The sequence below is a fragment of the Parasteatoda tepidariorum genome, chromosome 7 (assembly GCF_982258835.1).
Source record: "Parasteatoda tepidariorum strain Cologne lab strain chromosome 7, Ptep-v5.0, whole genome shotgun sequence".
Classification (NCBI taxonomy): Eukaryota; Metazoa; Arthropoda; class Arachnida; order Araneae; family Theridiidae; genus Parasteatoda; species Parasteatoda tepidariorum.
In genome coordinates, this window is record NC_141761.1 from 113285661 (window position 1) to 113303151 (window position 17491).

Consider the following 17491-nt stretch of genomic DNA (forward strand, 5'->3'; position numbering starts at 1 on the left):
TTACTATAGGGCATTAGCCGGAGATTCATCTAAATATTCGAAGTACACGTGGCAGAGGCTAACTCGGGTTGACCATATTTGAGGATGCTCTTTGACTCTCGCCAAGTTGTAATCGGGGTTGATCACCAAGCTGGGCGATGTTGAAACCCAATCGTGATTCTGATTGGTTTAGATTTTAGCGTTATTTTTACATGCTCAACGGTACATGTGATTTCAGAGGTCCGATAGTTCTAAGTTGGATGCAGGCTGGTAAGGTTACTTTTTCTTCTGGTCAATAAGATCGAAGGTATGTGGGCAGTCATAAAAAGGGACTTTAGGAAAAAATGTCATTGCCAGTCCGGTACCACGGACGCAACTTTCGATTCGTATTTCGCCGAATTTATGTGGCGATGGAGGTACACAGATTCTATTCATAATAAACTTAGACAGTATCTAACTGCTATTGGAGAATTCGGTGCACCTAAATCTGAGGATATTTAAGCTTAACGAAGAAGTGAGTTGTTTTTTTCCTTTTCTTTCTGTGCTTACTCCATTATTTTTTGTTTCGATTCAAAATGCATTTTATTGGGTTTATTAAATTTGCTCATATCGGGTTCATAGCAATTTTATAAAGTTTTGGCCGATGTTTTGTTGAAATTTTCCAATGTTTTATTGAAATTTCATTATATTTTGGCAGGCCAATTTCGCCAAGGGCACCTTCAAGTCTATTTTTACCCCTAAGTGAAATCATTGTTGATCCTTTAGCATGCGGGAAGCTCCCTATCTGGTGCTTCATCTCTCCCCCCCCCCCAGTAATTTAAATTTTAAACTGAAAATAATTAAAACCTAATGAAAAAAAACTTTAAAATATGGCAAACAAATTAAACATGTAATATTAATAAGTTGATGCCGAGTAATATTTCAAAAGCAAAAACCATTGCAATTAATTGCCCAATTAACTTCAATATTGTCAACTGACAAAGTATTTTAGTTTCAATCAGACAAAAAGCAAATTATATAATAAAAACATATGTAACTGAAATTCGACAAATTAAATTAAGCAAATTTTTTTTGTCATATTGAATACTAATAAAAAAACAAATGTAAAATGAAATAATTATGTTATCAATGATCAATAAACATTTTTGTCTAAATTGTTATAAAAAATAAGGTGAAAACAATAAAATTCAAAATTATTTACAATGGATCTCTGAATATTCACAAAACCTATCTATGTACATTTTTCATTGATTTTTCTTTTCACATCATTTTGTATACCAATAATTTGCACTTTTATGCATTATTTAAGAAATATCTCAAACAAATATGAACTGTTAATTAATATTTCTGGCTGAACGATTTTTTGAAAGTAAGTAAAAAACAATTAAAAGTAAGGAAAAACGATGATAAAATTGAAAATTATTTACAAAACCTCCTTATATACAACATTTTTTATGAATTTGTTTTCCATATTATTCGTTTTCATTTAAACGTCTTGACTCTTCAACGTTTCTTCGCCGCGCATTTCGCTGTCGCTTAATGATAGCACTACGAATATTTTCCCGGTAATTTTGTGCTGCTAAATTATGTTCAGCCCTATGTCGATTTTGATATCGCCTAAGATATTCAAGGGGATCCAATTTTTATAAAAGGTATAAGTATTTTAAAGTAAACTCTGTTCAATTCGCGATCGCAATGAACTATAGGGGGCGTTGTTGTATGCGACGAATACCTGCGATTTCTATATGAACAGTCATTCAGTTACTCTAGAGTCATCTTTAATGTGGCGTGTAGCATTGCAACGTTCCTTCTTTATTGTGGCTAATTAAATTTAAAAAAGAAAAATGTTTGTTATTCTTTCTTATGCAAACGAAAACAAAATAGCATCTCTTTTATTTTCAGAGAAGGAGCATCCAAAACACATCGGAAAAATATTTGTAAGTAAACAGAAAAATAATATGTATTATTAGAGTCAAAACCTAATGCGCGAGAAATAGTTTTACTAAATTTAATGATATAACATGGAAGGCCTATTTAAACTTTACATTCCATAGTTTTAAGAATCATATTACTTCAAAAATTAAAATAAACGAAAAGTATACATAAGCCTCATAATTTTATGAAATTTAATTTTGTGAAAAAAGTTTTTTGACAACAATTCTTATCAAAAAATTTCAAGTTTCAATAAAAATCATTATTTGGAAACTAAAAATCGTAAAATAAGGAATGCTGACGAAACAAAAACAAATAAACAATTCTTTTTTATCGCCATTTTTTAGTGCTGCGAAAATTCGTCTTTGGGATTTGCCAAAAACGAAACAAGATGCAATTTTATTTTTTCTGGAGCGAAATATTTTACCGAAAAAACGAAAATGTACCAATTCCCACAACATGAAACTTTATCTTCGTAAACGTACGAATTGGAAATGTTGTTTCATTTGGAATCTTATTTATTAGAGTTCATATGGCGATATGATTGTTTTGAATCTATGCTAAACTCTATATCGGCTCATTTTCCCCCGAAATCCTATAGACTACTTTGATTTTAAATAAAGTATTTTATTTCATGATATGTCGCTAAAATTTTAAGTGTAGATTGGCGGCACTTAAAAACCGCCAAATCTGTAGCAACGGTGGCGTTAGTACGTAAGTACCGAATTTTTATTCCATACTTTTCTGAATCATATTGCTTCAAACATTAGAATATACAAGAAGTATACATAAACACATGATGTTATGCCATTTAACTTTTCCAAAAAAGTATTTTGACAACAATTTTTATCAAAAAATTATTAACTAAAAAACGTGAAATAAAGAATTCTTAGGATAAAAAACGATTTTAAAAATTCTTTATGTTGAAGTAAAAACTTTCATATTGTTTTTTCTTATTCTTATAGTTTTTAAATCAGACGTAAAAAACCATTCTGTAGAGAACTATCATCAAATAAGAAAAAAAAAATATTTACAAGTAAATTTTTAATTATAAAAATCATAACGCTCACCTGTTTTATAAATCCGCAGAATTCCAAATGAAATGTTCTTTGTTTGAAAATTTTATTTTCGAATGATATATGCACAGATTATCCCTTCATTACTTTTAGATAACAAACCACACATCAAAATTTTATAATTGTAAGATCTCGATATGAATTTGAATATGTAGCTTAAAAACAGAATAGATGAATTCTAGTTGAAATTATGCTTTCAAAACTAAAAAATACTTACCAAGAAAACGATAAAAATTTATTAATAATCAGCACAAATGAAATTATTTCAAGTAGTTTGGATGATTCCTTATTGTTGTTTTCCGAATTATATAGATTCAGAAATATATACTATCCTATAAAGAAGAAGAATATTCTATAACTATTACAGTTCTGTATGTTCTGAATTCATATTATTCATTGGAATGACGAAAGCAATCTTGACTTCACTTTAATTTGTAATGAATTGAAGTCAGAAAAAATTATTTTAGCGTAATACACACATCTATAACAGCAAGTGATCATGAAATTGGAAGTTATGTTGTTGGTATTAGAAAGGTAAAAATTATTGAGAAATTGTTCTTCAAATCCCAAGTAGCACAATTCACAAAAACGATATCGTAAAAACTTAGCTGTGAACATTGTATAATATCGTAGCGAAATATTGTACTATATAAAAATGGACCCCTTTTATAACGTATATTCAATATTGCAAAACATTATTGTTCGATATTGTAAAAACGTTGGGGAACGTCGATCGACATCTCTCTGCATTTACAAACGTTGTACTATGTCGACCGACATCGTCCACACGATATTCAAAATCAAATGCTGTGGAATGCCGACAATCGCCAAAATTACGTTATTTGAGAAAATAAAAATTAGTTTTTGAAAATATTCATGACTGTTTGCAACCTGGAAAAAGCTGATAACAAAACCGTTCTAGCTTGTTTAAAATTAAATTATTTGTTATTACCAAAACTTATAGAATTTTAAAGTCTGCAGCTTAGTTATTAATATTTAATAAGTTTGGGTAGGCAGGTATATTTTACTATTATTCTAGACAATAAGCTAGAAAGTAAATAGTTTTGTTTAAGATATTTCTTCTCTTTTTCAGGGTACAAGCAGCCATTTATACTGTGAAATAATTTTAAGTGATTTGTGCAATAATTTTTACAGCATCTATACTTTACTATGTAGATTAAAATTACAATATGTTTAATTTAAAACGATAAACTTTTTTGTTGTGACGTTTTAGTATTATATAACCTGTATTTTACTTAAATAGTATGTATGGAAAACAAAATTCCTTATCTTCACAGCATCAGGTTCGATTTTACGAAAACTGATTAAAAAGAATAAAAAAGCAATATTTACACTGATATTTTCATAATAAAATAACAGGAGTCACTTCCTCAGATTTCTGATTTAAAAAAGGGTAAGCATGGTAGAATAAGCTGCGATTTAATTTACTTATAGCCTTTGTCCATTAAAGTGTTGCCAAAATATCTATTAGGGCTTGAACAGATGTCAAATGTGTAAGTGAAATATAATATTTATTAAACAGTAAAGAATAATATACTAATTTCTATAATTTATTGTATTCTTTAATACAATAAATTGTTTCTAAAACAAAACTGTGTCAGTTGAGGCAAACTTAGTCTTCCTGCCTTCCCGGTCGTTGGCGGTGGCAAGAATTTCACCAAATTTTTCAGCTTTTTCTAGTCAGCTAATTTCTTTAAACAGTCTGAAGGTAGCAGCTGAAAAAAATGACATGAACTGTGGTTAATTTTAATATTTTTAAATTAAAAGACAAATAGTTATATTGAAAACATTACATGAACTAAAGTAGACTTAAGCATAACACAAGTACTACTAGCAGCGTTTATGCTAATCCCTAGGTAGACAATTCTTTTGCATAGAATCAGAGCAGTTTTTATGTTTTCAGTAAGTTTATAACATATGGAAAACGAGTAAGTTTATAGTAAGAACCTTACGACCCTTTACGAGTAAGTTTATAACATATGGAAAATATTATATTTTATAATATAATAGATGGAAAAAAGTTTTTCTTTGAATAATCTTTAGAAATTATTTGGTCACCTTTCGATGAGATTTTAGAGGTTTCAAAGTGTAGATTAATTTCCTCTAATCACTAATTAATAAGGACTCCAATGTGTGAAAAGAGCAAGGATGACGATTCTAAAACTTAACATAAATTTATTGAAGCGTAACAAGTAACAAGTTTTGTGCGACTGCTTGCTGACGGGATACTCACTGGAATGAATATAGAAATCCTTAATCCCGGCCTCTCAGGGTAGGCTGAAGAGGCACAATTTGGGGGTTTGATCTAAAATTAGATTTTCTAGAAGGGAATTGCTACAAGATGATCTGGGTTCCAATCCCAGAATATGATGGGATTGGAACCCGGGTAGTCAATACAAATTCCACATCTAACACGTGCTTAACACAGTGCTGATTCAGATAGAGTGAAGTATTTTGTAAAGGCCATATCACACTTAAGGAAATTCGTCCAACTCAACCTCAACTTCAACTCGGAAGACAACTCCGTCCGAAAACATAGGTGTGCTATACTTATCCGAATTGGATCAACTGCTGTTCAACTCTTTCAGATCTCTTCGAAAGAGTTGATTCAACTTCACAATTCAACCAATCAGGTGGCAGCAACCGCATGGGATTATGGGATAGCACAAGTCAAAACAATATGGCGGCAAAGTTTATGTGAAAAAGCAGCGAATCTAATTTGTTATATATTAATTCAGGTGAGTTTTTAATTGAGTATTGATTTTAAAGTTATTTTATAAGAAGTATAAATCTGTTTCTATCCATTAAAGAAGTTTATGTTATAAATGTGTTATGTTTTTAACCGTGAATTAAAAGTATGATTTTTTACGCCAAATTCGCCAATCTGAAGTAAATTTTGCAAGTCTGTATATTTATTAGTATTCGCCGAATTCAAATATAGTTTTTTTTTTTACAATTACTTTGCTCTTTCTATAGTTCCGATAAGATTATACCAGCAATTATTCTAGAGTTGGTACTGAATTCAGTGATTTTGAATATTTTTTTACAAAGGAAAAAATTGCCTTATGAAAAGTAAACTTACTCATACCTAAACAATATGCTGACAGAATTAATTTCTCTGTATTATTTTATTTTTAAACTGTATATTTGTCAGTATTCGCGGAATAAAAATTTGTTTTTTTCCAATTACTTTGCACTTTCTATTGACAAGTGGGCCCACCTTGAAAAAACCCACTTGGGACGCTAAGTGGGTTTTATTAAAAAAAATGTTTTTATTAAAACTTATTGATTCACATTTAATCTTATGTAATTTATTGTGTAGCATAAGTTTGTCAAATAGATCTGCATGCTTTATATGATTAAGTTTTTAATATTTATAAAGTTGAAGAAACTTGTATCTGTAATTTTGTATTACTATTAAAAACTTAAAGAGGGTTTTTTCAAAAAGTAATATTTAATGAAATTAGATTAGATGGAAATTTAAATAACATAGACTGTAAGGATCAATTTTTCAAATGCAGTTGCATTCTTTATATTATTAATAAGCAGGTTTTGAATAAATTATGAAGGAAGTTGAAAATATTTTTTTACCCGTTAAACCACCTAACAGATTTTTTCAATGTAATTTTTTTAATAAAAAAGTATTAACACACGTTTAACTTTAAATATACTAATATGTAGGTACTTTTTATATCTGCTTTTTTCATAATTTAATAGATTAATTTATTTTTTGAAATTAAAGAATAAAGTTAAAATTATTTATCTAAAAAAGAAGTCTTCTTCTTAAGGTTAAATATTTGAAAAAATGGGACAAGTAACTGATACTCCTTGTAATTATACAAAATTTTAATTTCACTTTCTATTAATCTTATTATAAAAACATGGAAAACCATTAAAAATTTATTTCAGTTTTTACTGATAATAAAAAACTTACTCATACCATAACAATATGCTGACAGAATTAATTGGTTGGTAATTTTTAATGACTGTTGCCTTAAATACATTAGCTTCACCTTTCTTAATAAATTTTTTTACTTGTATTGCAGCAAAGATGAGTCAAAATTTTGAACAAGCTCCCGCTGGAGAAACTTTTAAATGGAGCATCGAAATGGAGAGCACATTTATTGAACTCTTGAAGAAAAAAGAGAACATTTGGAATGTAACATCCCGCCACCACAGGAAATATCATTTAAGAGATCATAAAAAATTAATCGAAACTGCTTTTGGAATAAATTGTTCACTTTTATCAGTTCTTGTTTTTCCTAATTTTTGAATAGCTTGTGTTTATTCATGTTGAACCTTTAACAAAATAGTGCCGTTTAATAGCTTTCTTTTTTTTAAAATTCAGTTTCACATAAACTTTTAATTTTCTACAAATAGCACAATTTTTTTCAAATTAGAGTATTTCACTAAACATATATAATAATACTTAAAAAACGAACTCTTAAAAAACTATTTTAATAATTTTTCAAGAACTTAAAGTCAACATTAAAAAAATTAATTGCATTAATTTGGTGCAAAAAATTATCAAACTCCTAAATTTTGTTACAACTGTTTACTTTTACTCTTATATTAGATTTTGTTTTCTCCGTTGTAAAATATACATAGTAAATGTAAGTTGCAAAAAGCTATATTATGTTATTAAATATATGAAAAACTTAAAGGTAATTTATTTGAATAATTTAAAATAAGTAGGGGAGAGTGGGGTCAATTGTAACATTTTTTACTTAACTATTTTTAACTAACAAAAAATCCAATATATTATTAGTATTAATTGACAGACAAGTAAAGTAGACTATCCTCTACTAGAAAAAAAATAAATACCTGATTTTAAATATTATTATATTAGTTATTAACAATTTTTGACAGTCGTGCAGTTGTTACAATTGTCCCCACTTACGGGGTCAATTGTAACAGTTCATAAATTCAACTAAAACATAGTTAATTATACATAGTATCATAGTTGTGATATATTTTTTCATTGATCAAAATAGTAGTGATATTTTAGGAGTAAAAATAATAATGAGCAGAAACCTAAAGGGTTAAACTTTTAACTTTAAGAGGTTAAAAATTTTAATTTATGCTGTGAAAGGTGACAAATAAAATAATGCACATGCAACATAATATAAATGATATAGGAAACTATTGGTGGTTCTTAAAGAGTTAAGTAATGGTTTGTAAACATAAGATTATTTATTTTCAGCTGTTACAATCGTCCCTTTACTTATTGTTACAATTGTCCCCAAGACGCCATTTCAGCTTCATTTGCTAAAAACAATGCTAGTTAATTAGCAAAACTAATCTTTTTTTTTATTGAAATGTTAATTAAAGTGTCCACTTACATATTCGGTTACTAATTTTTATTTGTTTAAACAAAATTACTTTGTTACAATATAATATTCTAATACCAAAAAAAGTACTTGCGTGGCGTGAAAATATCTTTTGTGATGTAACTCTTTCAAAAGTACATAAAAGTGGTTGCCATCAGGGGTGTACATGTAGATTTATTAAATACACCTTGTGCGCCACCTAGGAACCAAATCTAGAACCCGACACTCGAAATTTTTGCTCTGTTACAATCGTACCCTGTTACAATTGACCCCACTTTCCCCTACTATATGACTAAAGGTAAAGAATCATCTAAAAATATATTTATTAACTAAAGATAAAAATCCATTGCTACTTATGTGTTTAATTTATGATAATAAGTGAAATTAATACAGCATGCAACGAATATATTTATAACAAAATGGTGATTTTTTTTCTTCCTAATTTACTTTTCCAATATTAAAACTAATTATATATTTTTAACTTCTATGTCAAAGATTGCACAAATGAAAACAAACAGTTCTCTCAATAAATTTTCCTAACAGCCTAATCTCTGTCTTCGTAAGCGTCATGCTTTACTCCAAAGTGTCCTTCTCTTATCTTTTTTTTTTCTTTACCAAACTGTAAATGATCAAACTTGAAATTGCTGAGGAAGGATCCATTGCCGTCGATTAAATTAAATTTAATTACCACACGCGCTGAGTCTTTCGATGAAAATTTTTATCCGTCTATGTATAAAGCGCTAAATCGCCTAAAAAGAAAGAAATCACTCGTTTATCAATGATCAACTCTTTTCAACCGCATGGCAACCATAGTTCAACTGTTTCAGGTAGTAGTTGAACAGAAAGTTGAAGTTGAGGTTGAGTTGAAGGTTGAGTTGGACGAATTTCCTTAAGTGTGATATGGCCTTAAAGGTACCGCTAAGTGGTAATAAATTTGGCTTGGACACAGATCCCTGTTCCTTAACTATTAAAACAAAGTTTCAATTAACACACCATAATTTTAATTAAAAAGTGAAAATTTTTTCTCTTGATTTTTAATATGACAAAATAAATGCAACAGATTGTGTTTATAAATGTAGTCATTCATCAATAAATAAATAAATATTTAATCATTTTTATATTAAAATATTCATTTTTAATCTTATATCAAAATAGATAAGTAAAAAAAAAAATTTAAAAAAATCTATGTACTCATTGGAATTTTTTTTCACAAAATTTCTTTATAGAAAATCTGATAATGTCAAAGATACTATAAACATATTATGAGAAAAAAAAGAAACCAGTAACCAGTTAATAACTCTACTGCTTCAAATAGACTTTGAAAGGGAAGAATGACACTACAGGTATATCAGGAAAAAAACATCTGAATTCATCAGCCCCCCCTTTTTTTTCCTTCTAATATAACCTCAAGGTTTAGAAATATACATTTTCTACTAATAAAATATAATGTAGATTTTAATTCTATGCTTTTTCAATAAAAAGGTAGAATTTTAATTAGCATTACTTGTAATTTTTTTTTTTTTTTTTTTTGAAAAAATTCATGTTTATCAATTACTTTCTACAGCTATGCAAGTATATATTAAGACAGCATTAAATGTGTACTTTAATTTGTACACATTTAATGCTATCCAATCAATCTCAAGAATAAAAAAGATTTTTAAAAATGTAATTTCAAATGTGTTGAAATTTAGCACACACCAAGAAAGAAAGTAATTTCAATAACTAAAATTAATTAATGCAGCAATTTATTTAAAATGAATTTTAAAACTAAGAAAAGAAAACAATAAAAGTATCAATAATTTAAAGCACTTTCAAAATCAATGATTTTTTTAAAAAAAATAAATCATTTGATTTAAATCATGTATTAAATCATGATTTAAATCAACAAACCCTGATAGCTAGTAGTTGAGAAAAGACGCCATGAAAAACATTACAAAACTTTAAAAGTGGTTATCTTTTGAACTTTGAAACATACAATGCTGTAAAACGTAAAAGTATTAGAGTTTAGAATACAAACTAAGCAAAATGAAACAGGAAGGACCAGGGTAATTAATTTAAAGAATAATTGATCCATTTTAGTGCAAGATAATGACTCATGAAAAAGTAAAGTCTTATTACAAATTTTAAAATTCTAAGTCTATAAAATTACCCAAGATGGCGTTTGTAACTACTGAGAGACTTTCAAAACACTGTTTCCTTTTTCATTTTAATTTACAATACATCATCGCCAATTCCAAGATGGTGCTGAAGTAAAAGAGCATAGATAGCCTTTACAGATGGCTTCAAAATAACATATCTGAAAGGAAAAAAAGATATATATATATATATACATAGATATAATGTTTTAATAACCATTACAAAATGTACCTCATATTTTATCATCAATTAAGACCATACAAGTAAAACGAGCATGGGATTGCTGAAGGAAGGAATTATCTAAATTTTTCATTTTGATAATATATTATTTCTTATTTCAGTCACTTCTTTCTCTAAAAGAGTTCTTGCATTAGTTCTTTACTTTGTATATAAGAAGCTTCCAAAGCAATGGCCTTTGCATAAATATATTAAACACTGCAATATCAGTTTGTATGTTAACGAATCCAATTATCAAGAATTCCATGTATAAATTGTGTGCGGAGAAATACCCACACCATCATAATACTTATCACAGTCATATTGGACTTAAGAATCACATAAGTTAAAATATGTTGCAAAGTTGGGACATATTCAGCTATGGAGTGCTTTTCATTTTGATATGTACATGGTATCTGCGACATTTTAAATTTTCAAATTCCTGACTCATCAATAATTCCAAGAAGTTGTCATGACTTACCGAAATTACTATTTCATCCAACAAAAACACTACAATAAATTCACAAAAGCATTATATTAACATTAATTGAAATGATAGGTATAACCAAAGCTGTTATACTCTGAATCCTTGAGGCAGAATTTTTTCAAGCTATCTGCGACAAAACTCTCTAGCACTAATATCTTTCTACAAGATACTTTTCACAATAATAAACATGTATGTTACTAATTTAAAATAACAAAAGCGCTGTGTTTAAAAAAAAAAACTATTTATAACTTATTTTAAATTGAACGTGTAATTTTTATTATAACATTACATGTAACATTTTCACATTTTGTTGGGAGGCATGGAGACACAGAAATTATTTCCTTCACCTTTTGTAACTAATCATCACAATAAAAAAATTGCAAATTATTAAATCCGCAGTAGTACTTGGCGAAGAAAAAAAAAGACGACAAATTCACACGAATTGGTCACCTCAAATGAGTGTTTCGTATCTTGATTAGGCTGTTGTATAAAAATATCGTATAAAAAATATCAGATTTAAAAACTATGGAAAAATTAATATCAATAACTGATAAAATTCGACAGAATTATTGACCTAAAAAGTAAATACCCAAATACAAGATTCAAATTTTTCAGGTTGCTTATCAGGATATTTAAAATCCACTTGAAAATCAGCATCAATAACTGACGAAAATACAACAGAAAAAATACATCAATTTACGCTACTATCGGCGTATATTGAGCACGTCAAAAAGTTATTATTCAAATGCATGATTCAAATATAACTGGTAAATTTCAGTCAAAAAATAAATAAAGGTAATTTTTTTTTTTACTTTTCAAAAGAAAAATCGTAACGAACGAAAAAAAAACTCTGTAACGTTCAGCGAAAATGTTGCTGTGTCTCTGAAAATCTGCTACGGGGCTCTGAATCTTCTTATTTATTGATATTAGACCTAAAAATTGAGTAAAGAAAGAGTTGAAGCATTTAAATAGCTGAAAAAAATACAAAAGCAAATAACTTTTATATAGTTACTTAAAGCTGCTTTTTTTCTTCCTAAAAGTAAGTGTAACATAATAAGCTTAAACAAGAATTTTAAATTGATTAAAATAAAAAAAAAATTAAACAAATAAAATAATTAATAAGATTCTGAAATCACTGAAGTTTAAAAGATAATTCGGTTTAGAAAGGATGTTTTTTCCTTAATTATTTTAAAGAACACAATCAAAACATTTTATATTTTAATAAAATAGGACTAAGATTGGATATATTGTTACAAATTCAGATATTCAGAACGCTGTGAAATTAGGGGGATTCCATCCTTAAAATTAAGATTTTTCAGTTACCAAAATCCGCAGTTTTTAAAAAAATAATAGTTAAGATCATGACGAATTTTGTTCAATAATGAAATCCATGACTTTCTAGGTGTGCAGATACCCTATAAGTACCCTAATAAATACATATATGTACCTAAAGAATAGTATCAGAAGAGATACCCTATTCTTTGGCACGAGCATATGGGTGAAACATTGAACAAGTTTGTCATCTTTCAAGTCTTTCAGACATTTTTTTAGTCCAAGAAGAGCAGACAAATTGTTATAGTGCACAGAACCAATAAAAGTAAACAAACAATAAAAGTAAACAAGATCTTTGGGAATATCAGAATTGAATAACGTGATATAATTTATTAATTAACAAACTTCAATTTATGTAAGTTAAAACCCCTTCTGAAATTATGAATTACTTGATTAATAAGCTACTCGGTGCGGTAAGTAAGATGTAGACAAATAAAATTTTCATGATTCAATTCTTTTTTCTTTTCTTTTTGTAATTTAAACAATATTATATATTAATTAGATACATTAAGCATAATATTAAATAATAATTAAATATATATATATATATATATATATATATATATATATATATATATATATATATATATATATATATATATATATATATATATATATATATATATATATATATACTGCAAACTTGTACGGTTGAGAAAAAAAGTTCTTACTAACAGCAACATTAGATATCTTATTAAATCTTCAGTAGACATATTAAATCAATCTAGTAGACGCACTAAATCTTCAATTTAAAATTTCGAAAAAAAAAACACATTTCAATCTACCATGACAAATTAATAAATATGTAAATATGATCCCCATGTTAGCTCACTTAGCTCTTAAATTTTTAATTAGTTCAAGTATTAAAAAATATTTTTCATCGAACGTACAAGTTGGCAGGTGTGAAAAAATATAAACATGAGCATGTCAGAAGGCTTAACATCTCCAAACATACTATAAAATTACGCCACTGTTTGTGAATATGAGAATTGAATAATGTGATATAATTAAGTAGTTAAGCAGCCTGGACATGAAAGAGGTGGAAATCAATGAAATTCTTGCAATATATAATTATATATATTATAAACAGCACATACCTGCCAAGATCAGAGAATTCGCTCACTTCAACGAGGTGCATTAATTCTCCTTTCTGCTGGTTTGAGTTCTCGGGCTCGCTAAATCGAAATAATTTTCTTTCTACTTACATTATGCGCTAAGATATAAATCTTATGAGACGAATTTAGGTTTAATATAAGAAGACAAAAGATAAATAGTCATTATGCTTAACAATTTGGTCTGAACAAATAGGTTTCGTTATTTCAGGATATTCGTTTAACAATTTTTCATAAAATTTTTCACAAAGAACAGTTTTAATTGAAATAATGTCAGAAGTTTTAAAAATACAATGAGAATTTAAATTAGTACTAATATCATTTAAGCAACGTTTTCTAATATTAGGTTTTAGATTAAAATAGTATAAAAAATCTGCACCTATAATATGATTAGTTATATCACAAATATAAAATGGAAAATTAAACTTTCGTCTAAGACCGAAGTCTAAAGTTAACAATTTCTTACCGTATACTTTTATGATGGTATTGTTCGCAGCTTTAAAGGTCTGTATCGGAGAAAGAGTTTTTTCTTTTTTTCCGGTATCCACTAGAAATTGTTTGTTGGATTGTCTATCTCTAACAAAAAGGCGACAATTTGTTGGAGGCAAGATGTTAGTCGCACTTACTCTTGCCTTTCTTGGTTTTTCTGGTAGATGCAGGGTTTGACCCACTTTCTAGCATCCGATTTAAATTTCCGATGATAGAAGCACATTTTGGAGTTTCGATGTGGAGATGAGGATTGGCTTTGACGATTACGAAACTGCGCATAGTACCGGTTGCGAGACCTACTGCGTGTCCGCAAAGCTGCTACTTCTTTTCGTAGTGCTTTAACTTCTTCTAAAAGCTCAAAGGTGCATTGTTGGTTTGAAGAAACTTCGCTAACTTCACTTGAAGTTGACACTTCCATTACTTTATCAGCGATTTCAGCAGCTCTTGTTGAATTTAGTGAAGGGATTGCGGCCAATGTCGACTGAACATGCTGCGGCAACTGATTTAGAAATAGTTCCAAAAGTAGAGAATCTGAGATTTTGTGGGATTCAGCTCTTCTCTGCATAGTGAGCAAGAGTTCACTAGGCTTTCTATGTCCTAGTTGCTCTCCGGAGAGTAAACGTCGAATTTCTTGGAACTTTGTTTCGCCGCAGCGTGAAATAATTTCTTCTTTCAGCTTTTTGAAAGGATCGTCTGCGTCAGGAGTTATAATGACGTCCCTTACAACTGCGGCTACTTCAGGAGGAAGATGGGCGAGGCAGTAGTTAAACTTTGTTTTGCTCTCTGAAATCAGCTTCGGTGTCTCAAGCTGGAAAGTTGCTTCGACCATATGGAACCACAGGTCTGGATCAGAAATATTGAAGATGGGAATTTTTACTGCAGTTGATTCCGCCATAGTTGTAGTTTCCTATTAATCCAAGAACCAAAAACAGGAAAGATCAAAAATAAAAGTTACTTGTATCGTCAGACATCCGGGTCACCATTGAAATAAGCGAAGATAGCTCCTTCGAGATACTAATATTTTATTAAACATATTTACATTTATATACAAGTTGGTTTGAATTACAAGAATCATCATCACAGCAGGGTGATGAGAGAAATACTGACAGGCTGCCATGTGCGTGCTGGTATTTATACAATTCTAAGAATATGACGTCAGAGCTCTTATTTCAGTTCACTTCAAAAATAAGTAAAAACACAATTGATTAAAGACAAACAGATAACAATATGAAATAAACTTGATTTTACGATGAGCGGCGAACCCATCACCACATATATATGTAAAAAGATGCAGTCGGACCGAGCAAGGAAAACAGACACAGGTTTTTGGTAAAATCAAAGTAACTTTATTTATGTCATACTTTGTTGAGTGGGAGCGAAAAAGTGAAGTTTACTCCATCAGCGATCATTCTTTCTATTAGGAAAAAGAAGGGAAATCTTAGAGAAAAGATTATGTAGAGAAAAGAGGGAAATCTTAGAGATTGATTGGTTAAAGAACTAGCTCGAGTGATTCCCACGAAGCTTAAAAGGGAAGAATGTCTTTATTTAAATTTATGTTCAATTATGTAAAAAAGTATGTTATGTTTTTTCGTCTCATTCTTGTATGCAATTAAATGTTTGTGCAAATTTAATTCTGATAAAATACAATACTTACTAATTTTTTTTTGGTTTTGACATTTAAATGTTATCTAAACTTTAAATAAATGAAACTACATAGTACTTTAACTAATTATTGAATCGTTGAAAATTTCGGATTACCCAATGTAAAATTATTTTTACATTACAAAAAATAATTGCAAATTTCTTTAATTGAAATTCATAAAGGCTTGTTTTGTGTCCACTCCCTGAAAATATTTCCACAGGTGCCTTTAAGTTTTGTTTCAAGTGTTTTGTAAGTAAAATTTCAGATTCTAAAAGGATAAAGTTACGTATGTATTTCTCTGTTTAATTTCAGTGATAGAAGTGAAATAATTTATGCAAGTAAGTAATTTGAATATTTATTAAATTTCTTTATTGTCTCAGTTATTACAAAAAATAACAATTTAAAAAATCGAGACATAATTTTATTTTAATATTTTTGGAAATGAATGACAGTTATATGGTAGAAAAGAAAAGTTAAGGTAAATTTTCAACTCAATTCAAATGTAAATTTAGCTTAGCAATTATGTAGTGTTGTTTTCTTAATTTACAATTTCAGAATATAAGTAATGAATGATAATTGTGAAATTACAAATGGCTTAAGTTACACATTTTAAAATATATATATATATATAGATTTTGATAAAATAAGCTCATTTAAAAAAAAAATTAAGAGTACATTTTACAGTTAAAAACTTGAAAATTATTAATGATATAAAATTTGTCAGAAAACCCATTGTATGATTAAAAGAAAAAAATATCAATAAAAGTTGTGATATAGTATTTCTTAAATAAATTTGAAATATTCAAAAAAATCAGCAGAACATAAGATATACTTTGGAGTAAGAGGGAGGAAAATGGATGGTAGCAGAGATCGCTAAAATAATTTTATTTAGTATTTCTGCATTGCTATGTAAATAATGCATGGAATGTTATTATAAAACTATTGTTCTATGTTTTACTGCTTCACAGCAATATAGAAAATTAAGTAAAATTATATCGCCGAATTATTCTACTACCATCCATATCTTCCTCTTGCTTACTCCAAAAAAATAAAAAGCAAAGCAAAATAATATCAGAAAATACAAAATCTAATATTATATAGCATCAAAACTAATGCAAAATAATATTATGGCGAACGCGAGATAATATTAGTTTGCATAGAATCTAATATTATATAATGCAGAGCAAACAGCGACCTCTTGTATCTTTCTAATATTAGAAGTTGTGCAAGATAACGTTAGATTTTGCCTATTTTCTGATGTTATCTAATATTAGGTGCTATTTGGGGAGTAGCAAAAGCTACAATTTTAACATGGATGAAAATGCTAAAAGCAATACAGAAAATTTTGTAAATGAATTAAATGATAATTTATAAAAATTAAGTATGGATCAAAATGTGCAGGATAAACCAGACATACTAATCTTTGAGCCGGACATTGGTGTTCAATTCACAGCCTGGCTCAAACATTTCAAAAACCAACTATCGATGCTAAATTAAATGACGAATGGAAAGTTAAAAATTTTCAAAAATTCATTAAAAGTTCAGCTTTGAAATTGTGTATTCAAGTATGCATAAATTTAAATAAAGACATTTTTCTCTGTAAGCTTCGTGGGAATCAATCAACCTAGTTCAAAAACCAATAGTAATCCCTCGGATTTCCCTTTTCCCTTCAAATATAACAAAATAGAGGGAAATTCCTTTGCTACTTTCCCTAGGATAAAAACTTAAGCACACAGTTT

At 28.4% G+C, this 17491-nt stretch overlaps 1 protein-coding gene across 1 annotated transcript; it reads right to left on the reverse strand.

The window, feature by feature from the left end:
- Positions 1 to 4545: 4545 nt before the first annotated feature.
- On the reverse strand, positions 4546 to 15368 carry LOC107444425 (uncharacterized). Its single transcript, XM_071182976.2, has 3 exons — positions 14088 to 15368; positions 10488 to 10634; positions 4546 to 4723 (listed from the first exon to the last, which is right to left on the reverse strand). Exon 1 carries the CDS (start codon positions 15003 to 15005, stop codon positions 14244 to 14246), a length of 762 nt encoding a protein of 253 aa, XP_071039077.1. The 5' UTR covers positions 15006 to 15368; the 3' UTR covers positions 4546 to 4723; positions 10488 to 10634; positions 14088 to 14243.
- Positions 15369 to 17491: the final 2123 nt, after the last annotated feature.